Source organism: Mesoplodon bidens, assembly GCF_964165515.1.
Source record: "Mesoplodon bidens genome assembly, chromosome: 5".
In the NCBI taxonomy this organism is placed as follows: domain Eukaryota; kingdom Metazoa; phylum Chordata; class Mammalia; order Artiodactyla; family Ziphiidae; genus Mesoplodon; species Mesoplodon bidens.
Window position 1 is genome coordinate 137,410,662 of NC_138161.1, and position 17,016 is coordinate 137,427,677.

General features: G+C 36.7%; 1 protein-coding gene across 1 annotated transcript in view; it reads left to right on the top strand.

Moving 5' to 3' along the window:
* The window catches only part of ATR (ATR checkpoint kinase), a 110,054-nt gene that overhangs the window by 75,363 nt on the left and 17,675 nt on the right, over window positions 1-17,016 (top strand). The window contains exons 35-37 of the mRNA XM_081235594.1: window positions 875-1,054; window positions 5,335-5,477; window positions 16,648-16,745. Coding sequence (XP_081091720.1) covers window positions 875-1,054; window positions 5,335-5,477; window positions 16,648-16,745 — 421 coding nt within the window. The remainder of the gene's footprint in view (window positions 1-874; window positions 1,055-5,334; window positions 5,478-16,647; window positions 16,746-17,016) is intronic.

Here is a 17,016-nt window from a genome sequence, read left to right on the forward strand (position 1 = left end):
TCGCCATTTCTTGGTGTTCATTACTGCGGTCTGTCATCTTTCTAAAATGCACACTGAATCATGTCACTCCCCCGGTTAAAATCCTTCGAAGTATTCTTCATGGCTTTAGGATTAAGTCAGAACTTTAGAAAGTACACAAGACCCTTTCTCATCGAGTCTCAGCCTACCTCTTCAGGTTCGGTTGTCACAAACCCTTTAGTCTTCACAAACCCTTTAGTCCTCACAAACCCTTTATCTCACAAACCCTTTAATCTTCAGCTAAAACCAGACTACTTGCCTTTTTCTCAACTAAAATTATTATTCCTTCTACCAAGAGTGTCCTTCACTGAATTCTTTGCCAGGAAAATTTTTACTCATTTTTTAAGACCTAATTTAGATTTTCCTCATGTGATTACTTTGCCTGACCACTGCTCAACTCCATTTTCCTATATCTTCAGGTAGATTTAGCAGACTGTCTTCTCTTTCCTACATAACATGCATGTATATTCTTCTGTTAATAACACTTAGCACATTGTGTTGTTGTTTTATAGTTTATTTCCTCACTTGGCTGTGAACTTTTTTAAGCCAGAGATTTTGTCATATTTATGTTTGTTTATCCCTAATCATCTACATATATCTTCAGTTCCCTGCACTTTGACTGACTGTAAAAAACAAGTGAATGAATGAATACAGGAGTTCTATATGAAATGAAGCAATGATGCCTTTTTAGGATTTTACTTTCATAGGAGGAAAATGAGAGATGAACATGAAATTACAAATAGATTTATACATAAAATATCTTATGAACTTTAAATTCTAACAATTTTATTTGCTTTTCAGAAAATGGAAATATGTTCTTAAATTAAAAGGCTTGTTGTTGCCTTTTTTCTTTCAGGGTGATGTTCACCAGGCACTAATTGTTCTTCAGAAGGGTGTTGAGTTATGTTTTCCTGAAAATAAAGCCCCAACCGAAAGTAAGAACATGTTAATCCATGGACGAGCTATGCTACTAGTGGGCCGTTTTATGGAAGAAACAGCTAACTTTGAAAGCAATGCAGTTATGAAAAAATATAAGGTAAGTGAATGTATAATGCAATTTCAGTTAGAAACTCACTTTTTTTGTTGTTTTTGAAAATAGATAAAATTATTTTAAGGTCCATATGGGAAGAGCACATGTATAAAAATAGCCAGGAAGCTTTTTTGACTTTTTAGTGAATATATAACATAAGTATATAGTTGGAAGAGTTATCACAAAAATAAATATAGTCATAAAACCGCCACCCATGTCAAGAAGTAGAATGTTCTTAAGGCTCTAGAACTCACCCTTTCATCCTCCTTCCCAAAGTTAACCACAGCCTGGCCTTAAAATTTTTGAACAAACACAGTATATACCTTTCTTACTACGTATTAAGCCTTACATAGATGGTGTTAGAAAAGAGATACTTCTCAGTAACCCATGGGTCAAAGAAAAAATGGCAATGGAAATTGAAAAATACTTTGAACTGAATGATAATAAAAATATGACATAGCAAAACTTGGATTCAGCTAAAGCCATTCTTACAGGGAATTTGAAATATTATTTACATATGTTAGAAGAAAATAAAGGCTCAAAATTAATAAGCTAGGAATCCATCTCAAGGAGTTAGAAAAGGAACTGAAAAAAAATTTAAAACATAGAATATAGAAGATACAAAATAATAAAATAAGAGTGGATGGCTAGAATTGTGAAGCATACTAACCAGGAAAAAGGAGTTAGACAAAAAGTTGTAGATCTGCATTAGAATCACCACTGAGTCTTTGACTGAATACCACAATACACATGCATAACTCAAAATTCTATGAGGCCCAGCTGGAAACAGCTGCTAAGGAAAGAACAATCATGGGGGAACTATAAGACGAACAATTTCCAGAAGGCAAATAGGCCCACTGATAGAAATCAACAATGTCAATCTTTTGGGTTATAGAGCAGAAAAGAGTGGAGTGTGACAAGTATATTTTAGAGGGGCAAACTGAGAATAACCAGGAGGTGTTTCAAGACTTATTATAAAGGTATAGAAATTAAGGTGATGTTGTGTTCATGTAAGGCTAGGCAAATAACCAATAGAACAGAAGAGAGAACCCAGAAACAGATTCTAGGTGGTATTGTAGAGTTGTGAGAATAATCTTTTCCATAAACATTGTTATGTTATTTGGATAGCTTATGGGAGGAGAAATCAAACTTGATCCCTTCTTTACAACATAAACAAAAATAAACTTCAGGTAGATTGTAGATCTAAATGTGAAAGGCAAAATAATAAAGGTCCCAAAATAGAATATAGGAGACTATCTTCAAACCTAGAGGTAGCTCAGGACATCTTAAACAGTTCAAAAACAATAACTATAAAAGAAACGATTAATAAATTTGACTAACTTAAAATTATGAATTTCTGTTCATCAAAAGATACCATTGAGAATGTAAAGGCAAGAAAGATGGGAGGTGAGTGGGGGGGAATAGATGAAGGGGATTAAGAGGTATAAACTTTCAGTTATATAATAAATAAGTCATGGAGACATACAGCATAAAGAATATGGTCAATAATATTGTAATAACTTTGTATGGGGACAGGTGGTTACTAGACTTATCATGGTGATCATTTTATAGTGTATGCAAATGTCAAATCATTATGTAGTACACCTGAAACTAACATGATATTGTACGTCAGCTTTTATTTTTTTACTTAAAAAATAAAAATATATATATTTATTAATAAATATTTTTTAAAAGAATGTAAAGGTAAGCAATAGATTACAAGATATTTGCAATACATAAATGGTGAGGCTTATATCCAGAATATAATAAGAACTCTTAAAAGTCAATAAGAAAAATACAGACAACTCAATTTTAAAACTGAATAGAAGACTTAACAGAAGGATATATATAAATGACCCGAAAAAAGAAAAAAGAAAATATGTTCACTGTAGTAGACAGGAATAGATGCAAATTTTAAAAGTATTATGATGAAACTAATACAATATTATAAATCAACTGCTGTTCAGTTTAAAGAAAAGTATTATGAGCTAACACTGTATACCTACAGGAATGGTTAAAATCTAAAAGATTGATATTTTCAAGTGTTAGCAAGGCTATAGAGCATTTAGACGCTCATACAGTGCTGCTGGAAGTATAAGTTATTACAATCATTTTGGAAAACAGTTTGGTGTTTTCTCCTAAAGGTGATAATACTGTGACAGCCACTTTACCAATGCTCAACATGTCTCCATAGAACATGTACAAAAATGTTTATACCACCGTTATTTGTAGATTTTAACCTGGAAGTAGAAATGTCAATCAATTATAGAATGGATAAACGAATTATAACATATCCCTATAATGGAATACTGTATGTATAGCAGTGAAAACCAACAAACCAAAGTTACATCCAACAACTTGAATGGTTCTCCCAAACTTAATGTTGAAGGAAAAAAGTCATATGAAAAAATCATACATGTAGTATGATTCCATTTATATAAAGTTCAGAAATGAGCAAAACAAAATTATTGTATCAGAAATGGAGATAGTGATTGTTTTTAGTCCATTTGCACTGCTATAACAAACATACCGTATACTGGGGGCCTAAGCACCATTTATTTCTCACAGTTCTGGAGGCTGGGAAGTCCAGAATTAAGGTGCTAGCAGATTCCGTCTGGTGAGGCCCTGCTTACATAGACAGCCATCTCCTCCTTCTAACCTCACATGGCAGAAGAGGCAAGGGAGGTCCCTGGGACCTCTTTTATAAGGGCACTAATCTTATTCATGAGGGTTCCACACTTGTGACCTAATCACCTCCCAAAGGCCCCACCTCCACATACCATCACATTGGGGATTAGGCTTCAACATGTGAATTGGGCAAGGGGGGAGGGGGGACAACACACAAATATTTAATCTGTAGTAGTGATTATTTGGGAGGAAAACAAAGGGAGTAGTGTTTGGGAGGGCAAAGGGGGAGGCTCGTGTTTCTGGAGTTCTTATATAGGTGTGATCACTTTGTGATAATTGAGCAAGCTTTGCATATAAGATTTATCTTTCTGTATGTAAATTTTATTTTCCAAAATAAAATTTTAACTTAAACCAGGAAGGAAGGAGAGCGGGAGGGAGGAGGAAAGGAAAGTAAGGGAGATAGAAATATGATGAAACCAGATTGAAAATATCTTTTTAGAAGCAATCTTAATTAGCATTTTCCTTCATTCCCTTCGCTTCTCCTGTGACTAGATGGGAAAAGCACACTGGGAGCCTCGTCCCAGTGGCCGGTTTTAGGCACATGAATCCAGCATCTGTTCCATACATCTAATCATGTCATTCTGTCCTCTATCCACAAGCAGGTTTGTATCTGTAAGGTTTTAGGATTAGATTTGGAGGAAACTTAAGATCTCATTTTAAGGTTCCTGGTCTAAACTGTGTTCTCAAATTTGCTTGAATTAAAAATCGAGCTTTATTAAAAAATTTTTTTTTTACTCAGCTGTTCTATGTATTTTCCATCACATTTCAAATAATATAATTAAAAATTAATAAAGCACACACAATATACAAATATAAGGGAAAGGGAGAGGAAATGACAAAGGTGACTGAGTAGGAGTGGCCAGAAAGGTAGGAGAAAACTTGGAAGATCGTGGCCTCACAGAAGCAAAAGGAAGAAAGTGATTCAAAGAAGAGATGGCACGGACAACAGAAACATGCTGAAGAGAGGTCACCCACGTGAGATCAGAATTGGAAAGTATGTCTGTTTAAGTTGCTACTTTAGTGGAGTGGTGTCTACTGAACCAAAAAGAAATAGTTTGAGGAATGACGGTGAGTTGGAGAATTCTTTTCAGAAGCCTGATTATGAAGGAGTTGAGAGAGAGGGCAATAACTTGTAGATCTTAGAGAAAAATAAGATATGTGATTTCTTTTTTAAACCATATTTGAATGCCTTTAAAGTCTTGTCCTCTTCAGAGATTTGATATTCTTCTTTCTCTGAGGTTTTTTTTAAAAACAATAAAAATATACCTGTACACACATACATGAAATACCTTAATCCATCTGAAAATTATTTTGATGTATCATATAAAGTGGCAATGTAAGTGGAGTGTTTTTCCCTATATAGCAAATTAGCATGACATGTTGATCAGTGAGCAACCCACCAGAACCCACCAGCTATCCTGAGAAAACCTTTGTAAGAAAGTAGCTATTCCTTATTTACACCAGAGTCAGTCTGCCTTTGACTTTGCTCTGCCAAGATGTTGGTCTCATAATTTTGATCCCTAATTATCTATTTATACTTTACTTCCCATCATAGTGGGGGGTTTTATTAAGTGGATATTCTCTGTTATCTTTTACAGGATGTGACCTTGTTCCTGCCAGAGTGGGAGGATGGGCATTTCTACCTTGCCAAGTACTATGACAAATTGATGCCCATGGTCACAGACAACAAAATGGAGAAGCAGGGTGATCTCATTCGGTATATAGTCCTTCACTTTGGAAGGTGAGAGTGAGAACTGCATGTTTGCTGATTAAATATATCAAGGTGACTCTGTTGATATTGAGCTATTATCACAGATCTTAGCGTATGTAGGATGTTTTCTGCTTTATGATTATCACCTTAGATGAGATATAAATTTTTTCTTTGTACAATTTTTCCTTCCCTTTAAATAATAACTATTTTAATGGAATAAGTAATATATGCATGTTTTTTAAAATTCAGTAGTACCGAGAATATACAATGAAAATTGTGTCCTTCCAATTCTGGACCCTCATCCTCTGAGTCCCCTTCCCTAGAATTCCAGAAGACCCTAAATCTAGTACATTTAATGGTTGTATTTAATTGCCTGTGGAATGTTTCCTTCCAGCCCATTCTCTAAGAAGTAGTATATATAAAAATGGTTTTGACATTAGACTTGTAGAAAGAGCTTATCACTTAAACTAGGTAACAGGAGAAATGTAACTTAATTTCGTATATTAGTGTATTATAGTCAAACAGTATATTGTTTCATGCCTGCTGTTTATATTATCACAAATTATTAATTCCTAAGAAGTAATAATAACGTTCCACTCATTTTCTTGTCATACTCATGGACCATCGATTTACTGATGAATAACTTACTTCATAGTAATAAATTTATTTAAAGTTGCCTATTATCAGGTATTTTGACTTCTCAGTTCAATATTTTCAGGAATCAAAGCAATATATTTTGGTTCATCAGCAGTGTTAGGATTGCAAGATTTGGCCAAGCCTTTCTTCCCAAAATGGAATTCAATTTTTGTTTGCTTGTTTGTTTTTTCGTTTGTTTGTTTTTTGGCCATGCCATATGGCTTGTGGGATCTCAATTCCCCAACCAGGAATTGAACCTGGGCCACGGCAGTGAAAGCCTGGAATCCTAACCTGTAGGCCACCAGGGAGCTCCCTGGAATTCAAGTTTTATAAAATCCAAACCTAATTTAATTTATTATTGATTATTAATGACTTGTTATTGAGGAAGGATTCCTGGCATATTGGCATTTTGAAATGGAAGCATAAGCAGAGGACAGTTATTAAATTCATTTTTCTTTTCTAAAGTGAGTAATACCTCTCATTTGCTCTTTAGTCTTCACATATATCATATGCATGGTATACAGAATTTATTTAATACATTTCTTCTAAAACGAGTTATTTGGAGTCCTTGATATGTGTAAAACTATTAGGTATAGTGTGAGATTTTTAAAAGTACAGTTTAAGAAAGTAAGACTATTTTAGAATATATTTTATCCATAGTAGTTAAACTAAAACATATGGATGCTTAAAGGAGTAAATATGCTCAGCTATCGATACTTTTCCCCTGAGTCATTGAATTACTGTGTTATTGCTAATTAAGCATTAGTGTTTGCCCTCAAGGAGCTACAGTCCAATTGGGTAGAGAAACCTTAGCACACAAAATATTTAAATAATGGTACATAGTAGAATGTGATCAAATATCAAAATAAGTGGTATAAATATTAGAAATATCTTTTTGATATTTGCAAGATACCAAAAATGAACCAAACAAGTCCAGGAGTCATGGATTTGGGGCAAATCTGAAGTCAGAACTCAAACCACTGGCTTCATGATATCAAAAGTGTCTCTTTGGGCTTCCCTGGTGGCTCAATGGTTGAGAGTCCGCCTGCCGATGCAGGGGACATGGGTTCGTGCCCCGGTCTGGGAAGATCCCACATGCCACAGAGCGGCTGGGCCCGTGAGCCATGGCCTCTGAGCCTGCGCGTCCGGAGGCTGTGCTCTGCAACGGGAGAGGCCACAACAGTGAGAGGCCCGCGTATCGCAAAAAAAAAAAAAAAAAAAAAGTATCTCTTTGCACTGCATTGCCAGAGAAGTTTGGTAGGCTTCGTAAAGAAGGTAGGATTTAAAAGGTAATTAAATTCAAGAAAGAGAGGACATTACAGGCATATCTCATTTTATTGAGCTTCACAGATACTGTGTTTTTTACAAATTGAAGTTTTGTGGCAACCCTGTGTTGAACAAGTCTATCAGTTCCATTTTTCCAACAGCATTCATTCACTTCAGGTCTCTGTATACTCACATTTTGCTAATTCTTGCAATATTTCAAACTTTTTCATTATTATTGTGTTTGTTACGGTGATCTGTGGTCAGTGATCTTTGATGTTAACTATTGTAATCGTTCTGGGGCACCATGAACTGCACCCATACAAGACAGCGAACTTATTCCATAAATGCTGTGTGTGTTCTGACTGCTCCACCAACTGGCCATTCCACCATCTCTTTTCTTCTCCTTGGGCCTCCCTATTCCCTGAGACCAATATTGAAGTTAAGCCGATCAATAACCCTACAATGGTCTCTAAGTGTTCAAGTGAAAGGAAGAGTCACACATCTCTCACTTTAAATCAGAAGCTAAAGATGATTAAGCTTAGTGAGGAAGCCATGTCAAAAGCTGAGACAGGCCAAAAGCTAGGCCTCTTGTGCCAAAGAGTTAGCCAAGTTGTGAAAGTTGTGCAAAGGAAAAGTTCTTGAAGGAAATTAAAAGTGCTACTCCAGTGAACACATGAATAATAAGAAAGTGAAACAGCTTTATTGCTGATATGGAGAAAATTTTAGTAGTTTACAGAGATCAAATTGGACACCGTATTTCCAGAGCCTAATCCAGAGCAAGGCCTTACCGTGCCTCAATTCTAAGAAGGCTGAAAGAGGTGAAAAAGCTGCAGAAGAAAAGTCTGAAGCTAGCAGACATTGGTTCATGAGGTTTAGGGAAAGAAACCGTCTCCATAACAGAAAAGTGCAAGGTGAAGTAACAAATGCTGATGTAGAAGCTGCAGCAAGTTATCCAGAAGATCTAGCTAAGATCATTAATGGTGGCTACACTAAACAACAGAATTTCGATGTAGACAAAACAGCCTTATATTGGAAGAAGATGCCATCTTTCATAGCTAGAGGAGAAGTCAATGCCTGGCTTCAAAGCTTCAAAGGACAGGCTGACTCTCTTATTAGGGGCTAATGCAGCTAGTGACTTTAAGTTGAAGCCAGTGCTCACTTACTACTCTGAAAATCCTAGAGCCCTAAGATTTATGCTAAGTCTATTTTGCCTGTGCTCTGTAAATGGAACCACAAAGCCTGGATGACACCACATCTGTTTACAACATGTTTTACTACATATTTTAAGCCCACGGTTGAGATCTACTACTCAGAAACAAAGATTCCTTTCAAAATGTCAGTGCTCATTGACTATGCACTTGGTCACCCAAGAACTCTGATAGAGATGTATAGTGAGATTAATGTTGTTTTCATGCCTGCTAACACAGCATCCATTCTACAGCCCATAAATCAAGGAGCAATTTCAATTTTCAAGTTTTATTGTTTAAGAAGTACATTTTGTGATCGGAGTGACATCAGCAATATGGCAGAGTGAAAAGCTACCTTTGTCTCACCCCATCAATCTACAACCAGTAAAACATCCACAGTACAACAAAGGTACTTCCGCTCAACACACCAGCACACTGGAGAATCCACATATTGGTACATCTAAAGGTGGGTGGACTGAAACACATAGAGGAGGTGAAAGCAAGGGAACAGCAGAGGTGGTGCCTGCAAAACCCAGCCCTCCAGCCACAGCAACTGAGTCTGCAGCCCCAGAGAACCCAACAGTGGCAGAGGAGGGAGGTACACATGATTCTAGCCTCCTGGCCCCAGCAGCTCCTGTGGCCACGGGTAACTGGGAAACAGTGGCAGTGGGGCCTGAGACCCTGTCGCTCCAGCCACTGAGGTGCCAACAACTCCAGGTCCACTGTGGCAGAGCCCTACGAACCTTACAATACCAGACGCAGCAGAGGCACCCAAGCAACGTCAGCTGGCCTCCCAACTCTTCTCATTCCCCTCCCCCCATGGCAGTGGAGCCTGCAATTCATGGGATCCCAGATGAGATGGCAGAGCCTACCTACCATCTAGATGCACCAAGCAGCAACACCAGTGACAGTGGGAGAAGGAAGGTACCATCGACTCCAGAGGCACAAGGTGCGATAATGAGGGCAGGGAGTCACACCTCTAACAGAGGAGGTGGAAGGTGGAAAGGGCAGACTCAAATAGAGCCAGAGACGCCTCAGGTAAAAGAAACCAAAAACTTATGCTATAGTGCCACCTACTGGAAAACAAAAGAAAGGCCTCTAATCTCTAACCTGTCCCTACTTCAGATGTACCGGCAGAACAACTCATCTAGCACCATGAAGAACCACAGTGACAGGACCACAAAAAGCAAATGATGATTTTCCAGAAACCAAGCTTAAAGACGCAGAATATTGCGATTTGATAGAGAATTCAATATAGCTGTCATGAAGAAACCCAGTGAGCTGCAAGAAAACTTAGAAAGGCAGTTCAGTGAGCTCAGGAATAAAATTAATGAACAGAAGGAGTACTTAACTAAAAGAGTGAAACTCTAAAAAAGAACCAAACAGAAATTCTTGAGTTGAAGACCTCAATAAATGAGATGAAGAGTGCATTTAAAAGCATTGGAAATAGAGCAGACCATATGGAAGAGAGAATTAGCAAGCTTGAAATGGTACAAGTAGGACAGGAAAGAGAAGATATTTTAAAAATGAGGAAGTTCTAGAGAGCTATCCAACTCTTTTAGGAAGGGCAACGTTAGGGTAATGAGTATCCCAGAAGAGAAGAGAGGGAGAAGGGAGCAAAGCATTTATTTAAATAATAGCTGAGAACTTCCCAAACCTGGAGAAGAAACTGGGTATACAAGTTCATGAAGCCAAGAGAACACCTAATTACCTTCTCTAAGACAGATCGTATTAAAATTGTCGAAAGTCAATGACAAAGAAAGAATTTTAAAGGCAGCTAAGGAAAAAGGGATGGTAACCCACAAAGCTACCTCATTGGGCCATCAGATTTCTCAGCAGAAACTCTACAGACCAGGAGGAAGTGGTGTGACATTCTCAAAATACTGAAAGGTAAAAGTCATCACTCAAGAATACTCTATCCAGCAAAGTTATCATTCAGATATGAAGGAGAAATAAAGACTTTCCCAGACAACCAAAAGCCAAGAGAGTTAATCAACATTAGACCGGCCTTACAAGAAATGTTGAAATGAGCTTTTCTACCAGAAACAAAACGGCAAAAAGTACACAAAACTTTGAGTAAGGCGATAAGTAGATAGAATCAAAAGTTGCAAGTCTTTCTCACAACAGGTTTTTAAACACTTTGTTATAGCATAAAGGTTAAAGGGGGAAAATGATGAAAAAAACAAATATAGCTGCTTCAATTCAGTAACAAACTCACGACATAAAAAAGGATAATTTGAGACAACAAAAATATAAAAGGGGAAGAGGAAAAGGATGGAACCTACATTTACATAGGTAAATGAAGATAAGATCCTATCAACAGAAAAAGGACTATTTTATCTATGAGAGGTTTCATACAAACCCCATGGCAACCACAAAACATAAATCTAGAGTAGAGGCATGAAACATAAAAAAAAGAGGAAACTATGAAAAACAGAAAACCTCCAAACCAAAATGGCAGACAGAAGCACAAGGAAAAAACAAACCAAAACAAAACAATGGATATATAGAGCAACCAGAAAACAAAAGCTAAACTGGCAGTGCTAAGTCCTCATCTGTCACCTAAAACATAAATAGATTGAATTCACCAACCAAAAGACACAAAGTGGTTGATGGGTTAAAAAAACAAGACCCAACTGTATGCTGCCTCCAGGAGCTCAGCTCTAAAGACAAACATAGGCTCAAAGTGAAGGAATTACCAAGAAAATGGAAATTAACAGCAAGACAGTAATAGTCGGGGACTTTAGTATCCCACTTGTGTCAGTGGATAGATCATCCGGAGAGAAATTCAAGGAAACAGCAGAACCAGATGGATTTGATATATCTATACAGAACATTACATTCAAATGCAGCAGAATACATATTCTTCTCAAGTGCACATGGAACTTTCTAAAGAATAAATCTCAATAAATTTAAAAAGATTGAAACCATATCAAGCATCTTTCCCAATCACAATGGTATGAAACTAGAAGTCAACTACAAGAAGAAAGGTAGAAAAATGACAAGTATATGGAGACTGAACAGCATGCTACTGAAGAGCTATTGGGTCAACAAAGAAATCAAAGAAAAAATTAAGTTACCTGAAGACAAATGAAAATGAAAATATGACATACCAAAAAAATCTATGGGATGCAGCAAAAGCAGTACTAAGAGGGAACTTTATAGCAATACAGGCCTACCTCAAGAAACAAGAAAAATCTCAAACAATCTAACCTTACACCTAAAGGAAATAGAAAAAGAAGAACAAACGATGCGCAAAGTCCATAGAAGGAAGGAAATAATAATCAGAGTGGAAATAAATGAAATAGAGACTAGAAAGACAGTAGACAAGATCAGTGAAAGTAAGAGCTGGATCTCTAAAAAGATAAACAAAATTGACAAACCTTTATCTAGACTCACGAAGGAAAAAAGAGAGAAGGGTCTGATAAATAAAATCAGAAATAAAAGAGGAGAAATAACAACGGATACCACAGAAAAACAAAGGATTGTAAGAGAATATTATGAAGAATATTATGAATAAATTGGACAACCTAGAAGAAATGGACAAATTCTTAGAAGCATACACCCTTCCAAGACTGAATCATGAAGAAATAGAAGGACCAGACAGCTTCACAGTGCATTCTACCAAACATTCAAAGAAGATTTAATGCTCAAAGTCTGCCAAAAAATTGAAGAGGAAGGAATGCTTCCTAACTCATTTTATGAGGCCAACATCACCCTGATACCAAAACCAGACAAAGATAACACACAAAAAAGAAAATTATAGGCCAATATCTCTGATGAACATAGACACCAAAATCCTCAATAAAATATTAGCAAACCAGCTGCTACAATGTATTAAAAGGATCATACACCATGATCAGTGGGATTTATTCCAGGGATGTAGGGATGATTCAACATACACAAATCAACCAACATGGTACACCACATTAACAAAATGAAGGATAAAAACCATATGATCATCTCAATAGATGTAGAAAAAGCATTTGAGAAGATTCAATATCCATTTTTGATAAAAACTGTCAATAAAATGGGTATAGTAGAAACATACCACAAATTAGTAAAGGCCACGTATGTCAAACCCACAGCTAACATCATAGTCAACCATGAAAAACTGAAAGCTATCCCTTTAAAATCAGGAACAAGACAAGGATGCCCCCTCTCACCACTCTTATTCAACATAGTATTGGAAGCCGTAGTCAGAGCAAATAGGCAAGAAAAAGAAATAAAAGGCATCTAAATTGTAAAGGAATAAGTAAAATTGTCACTATTTGTGGATGATGTGATTTTTTATATAGAAAAGCCTAAAGAATACACTAAAAAACTATTAGAAATAATAAACAAATACAGTAAAGTTGCAGGATACAAAATCAGTATACAAAAATCTGTTGCATTTCTATTATACATGCTAGCAGTGAGCTAGCAGAAAGAGAAATTAATAAAACAATCCCATTTACAATTGCAGTAATAAGAATAAAATACCTAGCAGTGAATTTAACCAAGGAGATGAAAGACCTGTATACTGAAAACTATAAGACATTGCTGAAAGAAATTGAAAAAGACACAAATAAATGGAAAGATATTCCATGCTCATGGACTGGAAGAATTAACATTGTTAAAACGCCCATACCTAAAGCAACCTACAGATTCAATGCAATTCCTATCAAAATCCCAAGGACATTTTTCACAGAAATACAACAAAAAAATCTAAAACTTATATGGAACCACAAAGGACCCCAAATAGGCAAAGCAAACCTAAGAAAAAAGAACAGGGAGCTACTCTGGTGGTGCAGTGGTTGAGAGTCCACCTGCCGATGCAGGGGATGCGGGTTCGTGCCCCGGTCCGGGAAGATCCCACATGCCGCAGAGCGGCTGGGCCCGTGAGCCATGGCTGCTGAGCCTGTGCGTCCGGAGCCTGTGCTTCACAACGGGAGGGGCCACAACAGTGAGAGGCCCGCATACCGCAAAAAAAAAAAAAAAAAGAACAAAGCTGGAGGTATCACATGCCCTGATTTCAAACTATATTACAAAGCTGTGGTAATCAAAATAGCATGGTACTGGCAGAAAATACTATAGATCAGTGGAACATAATTGAGAGCCCAGCAAAACACCCAGGCTTCTATGGACAACTAATATTCAACGAAGCAGCAAAGAATATACAATGGAGAAAGGGTAGTCTCTTCAACAAATGATGTTAGGAAACTGGACATCCACGTGCAAAAAAAAAATGAAGCTAGACCACTATCTCATACCATACACAAAAATCAACTCAAAATGGATTAAAGACTTGAATGTGAGACCTGAAACCACAAACCTCCAAGAAGAAAACCTAGGCAGTACAGTCTTTGACATCCACCTAATATCCCTCTGGATATGACTCCTTAGGCAAGGGAAACCAAAGCAAAAATAAACACATGGGACTACATCAAACTAAAACATTTCTGCACAACAAATGAAACCATCAACAAAATGAAAAGACAGCCTACCAAATAGGAGAAGATATTTGCAAACTGTATATCCATTAAGGGGTTAATATCCAAAATATATGAGAGTTCACACAACAACAACAAAAACCAACCCAATTAAAAAGTGGGCAGAGGAGCTGAATAGACATTTTTCCAAAGAAGACATTCAGGTGGCCAGCAGACACGTGAAAAGATGTTCAACGTCATTAATTATTAGGGAAATGTAAAACAAAACCACGATGAGTTATCATGTCACTCCTGTTAGAATGACAGTTATCAAAAAGGCAAGAGAAATAACAAGTGTTAGAGGATGTAGAGAAAAGGGAACCCTCCTACAGTGTTGGTGGGAATGTAAATTGGTGCAGCCACTGTGGAAACAGTATGGAGATTCCTCAAAAATTGAAGAATAGAACTAGCATATGATCCAGCTATTCCACTTCTGTGTATTTATCCAAAGAATATGAAAACACTAATTTGAAAAGGTATGTGCACCCTATGTCCATCGCAGCATTATTAAAATAGCCAGGATATGGAAACAACCCAAGTGCCCATCAACAGATGAGTGGACAAAGAAGTTGTGGTATATACACGTATACAATAGAATACTACTTAGCCTTAAAAAAAGATGAAATCTTGCCATTGTGACAACATGGATGGACTTTGAGGGTGTTATGCTAAGTGAGATAAGTCAAACAGAGAAAGACAAACACCGTATGATTTCACTCATATGTGGAATATAAAAAAACAAAGACACACAAAAACAAAACAAATGAACAAAACAAACCAAATAAAAACAAACAGGTAGGTACAGAGTAGTGGTTACAGAGGGGAAGGGGAGAGTGAAATGGGTGAAGAGCATCAACCATATGGTGATGGATGGGAACTAAATTTTTGGTAGTGAGCATGCTATAAGGTATATAGAAGTAGAAATGTAATGTACACATGAAACTTTTATAACGTTATAAACCAATGTTAACCTAAATAACAAATAAATAATGAAAGTAAATTTTTTTAAAAAGAAATACATTTCATATTGTAATAGCTGACACAAGTAATAGCTGCCATATATAGTGATTCCTCTGAAGGATCTGAGCAAAATAAATTGAAAACCTCTGGAAAGGGTTCACCATTCTAGATGCCATTAAGAACATTTGTGATTCATAGGAAGATGTGAAAATATCAACGTTAACAGGAATTTGCAAGAAGTTGATTACAGTCCTCATGTATGACTTTGAGAGGTTCAAGACCACTGTGGAGGAAGGAACTGCAGATGTGGTGAAAGTAGCCAAGAAAACTAGAATTAGGAGTGGAATCTGAAGATGTGACTAAATTGCTGTAATCTCACGATAAAAACACAATAAAACGAATGAAGAGCTGCTTCTTATGGATGAGCAAAGAAAGTGATTTCTTGAGATGGAATCTACCCTTGGTGAAGATGCTATGAACACTGTTGAAATGACAACAAAGGATTTAGAATCTCACCTAAACTTAGTTGATAAAGCAGTGGCGGGGTTTGAGAGGATTGACTGCAATTTTGAAAGAAGTTTTCCTATGGGTACAATGCTATGAAACAGCATTGCACGCTACAGAGAAATCGTTCCTGAAAGGAAGAGTCGGTCAGCACAGCAAACTTCATTGTTGTCTTATTTTAAGAAATCGCCACGGCCACCCAGCCTTCAGCAGCCCCCACCCTGATCAGTCAGCAGCCATTGACATCGAGGCAAGGGCCTCCGCCAGCAACAAGATTACAACTTGCTGAAGGCTCAGGTGATGATTAGCATTTTTTAGCAATAAAGTATTTTACAATTAAGGTATGTATATTGCTTTTTTTAGACATATGCTATTGCACACTTATTAGACTACAGTATAGTGTAAACATGACTTTTATATGCATTGGGAAACCCAGAAATTCGTGTGACTCACTTTATTGTGATATTCACTTTATCGCAGTGGCCCAGTACCAAACCTGCAATATCTCCGAGGTATGCCTGTACTAACTTTTCACAGATTTGGCAGAGACACGGGGTTGAGTGGTTTGTTGAGAGGATGGTGAGGAAATTGAGCTTGATGGAAGATGTATGCAGTGAATAGTGAGAGACTAAGATTGCAAAGTTATAAAGAAAAAGGGTTGTATATATTTGAATCCCGAGCAGAGTCATTCATATAGTATTAATCTGTAGGTAAGTGATTGCTGTTTTTAAACTGGGGGGAGTATGATAAAGCTAGAATTTCAGAAATGTTAGCCTGGAATTTATTGAAGGGAAGAAATGTGGAATTAGGGAGAACAAGTTACTGTAATGTCCCAGAAATTGAGTGATTGGGCCTGACCTAGGCTTATGACCACGGAATACAAATAAAGGCACAGATCCTAAGGACAATTTAAAAGAAGTACTGACAGGAGTTTGACCAGGTCAAAACTTGAATTATTTTTGGTCAGTGTATTGATACTATAAGAGGTTAGTGAGGAATGAAGAAAGAAGAAGGTGGGGAGTGAGGAGTCAAAGATAATGTGTATTAGGAAGAAATACTGATACTATAAAAATTTTTGTCAGAGACCATATATTTCTCAAGGGGTAGTTTAAGTCTATAATTAATTCATATAATATAAAAAAATACTATGTTAATATATTTTCTATGTAATTGCAGGTCTTTACAGTATGGAAATCAGTTCATATATCAATCAATGCCACGAATGTTATCACTATGGCTTGATTTTGGTGCTAAGGCATATGAATGGGAAAAAGGTATAATTTTTTTGGTAAAATTTTTAAGGGACTGAGAAGAATTATGATTTATGTGAGAGCAAGAAACCAAATGTTAAAAAAGAGGAGAAAGACTAAGCATAGACTTTTTTAAGTAGTTGGAGTTGCAGGGCCTGCAAGTGTAAACCTGCTCGTTCCTTGGTAAACCTAACACATTTTGAAAAATATTACTTCAAGCCAAATAATTTACCTTAAAAATTACAATGGACTGTGGCTTGTTCTGTTTGCTTCTAGTGAAAATATATGTATATGG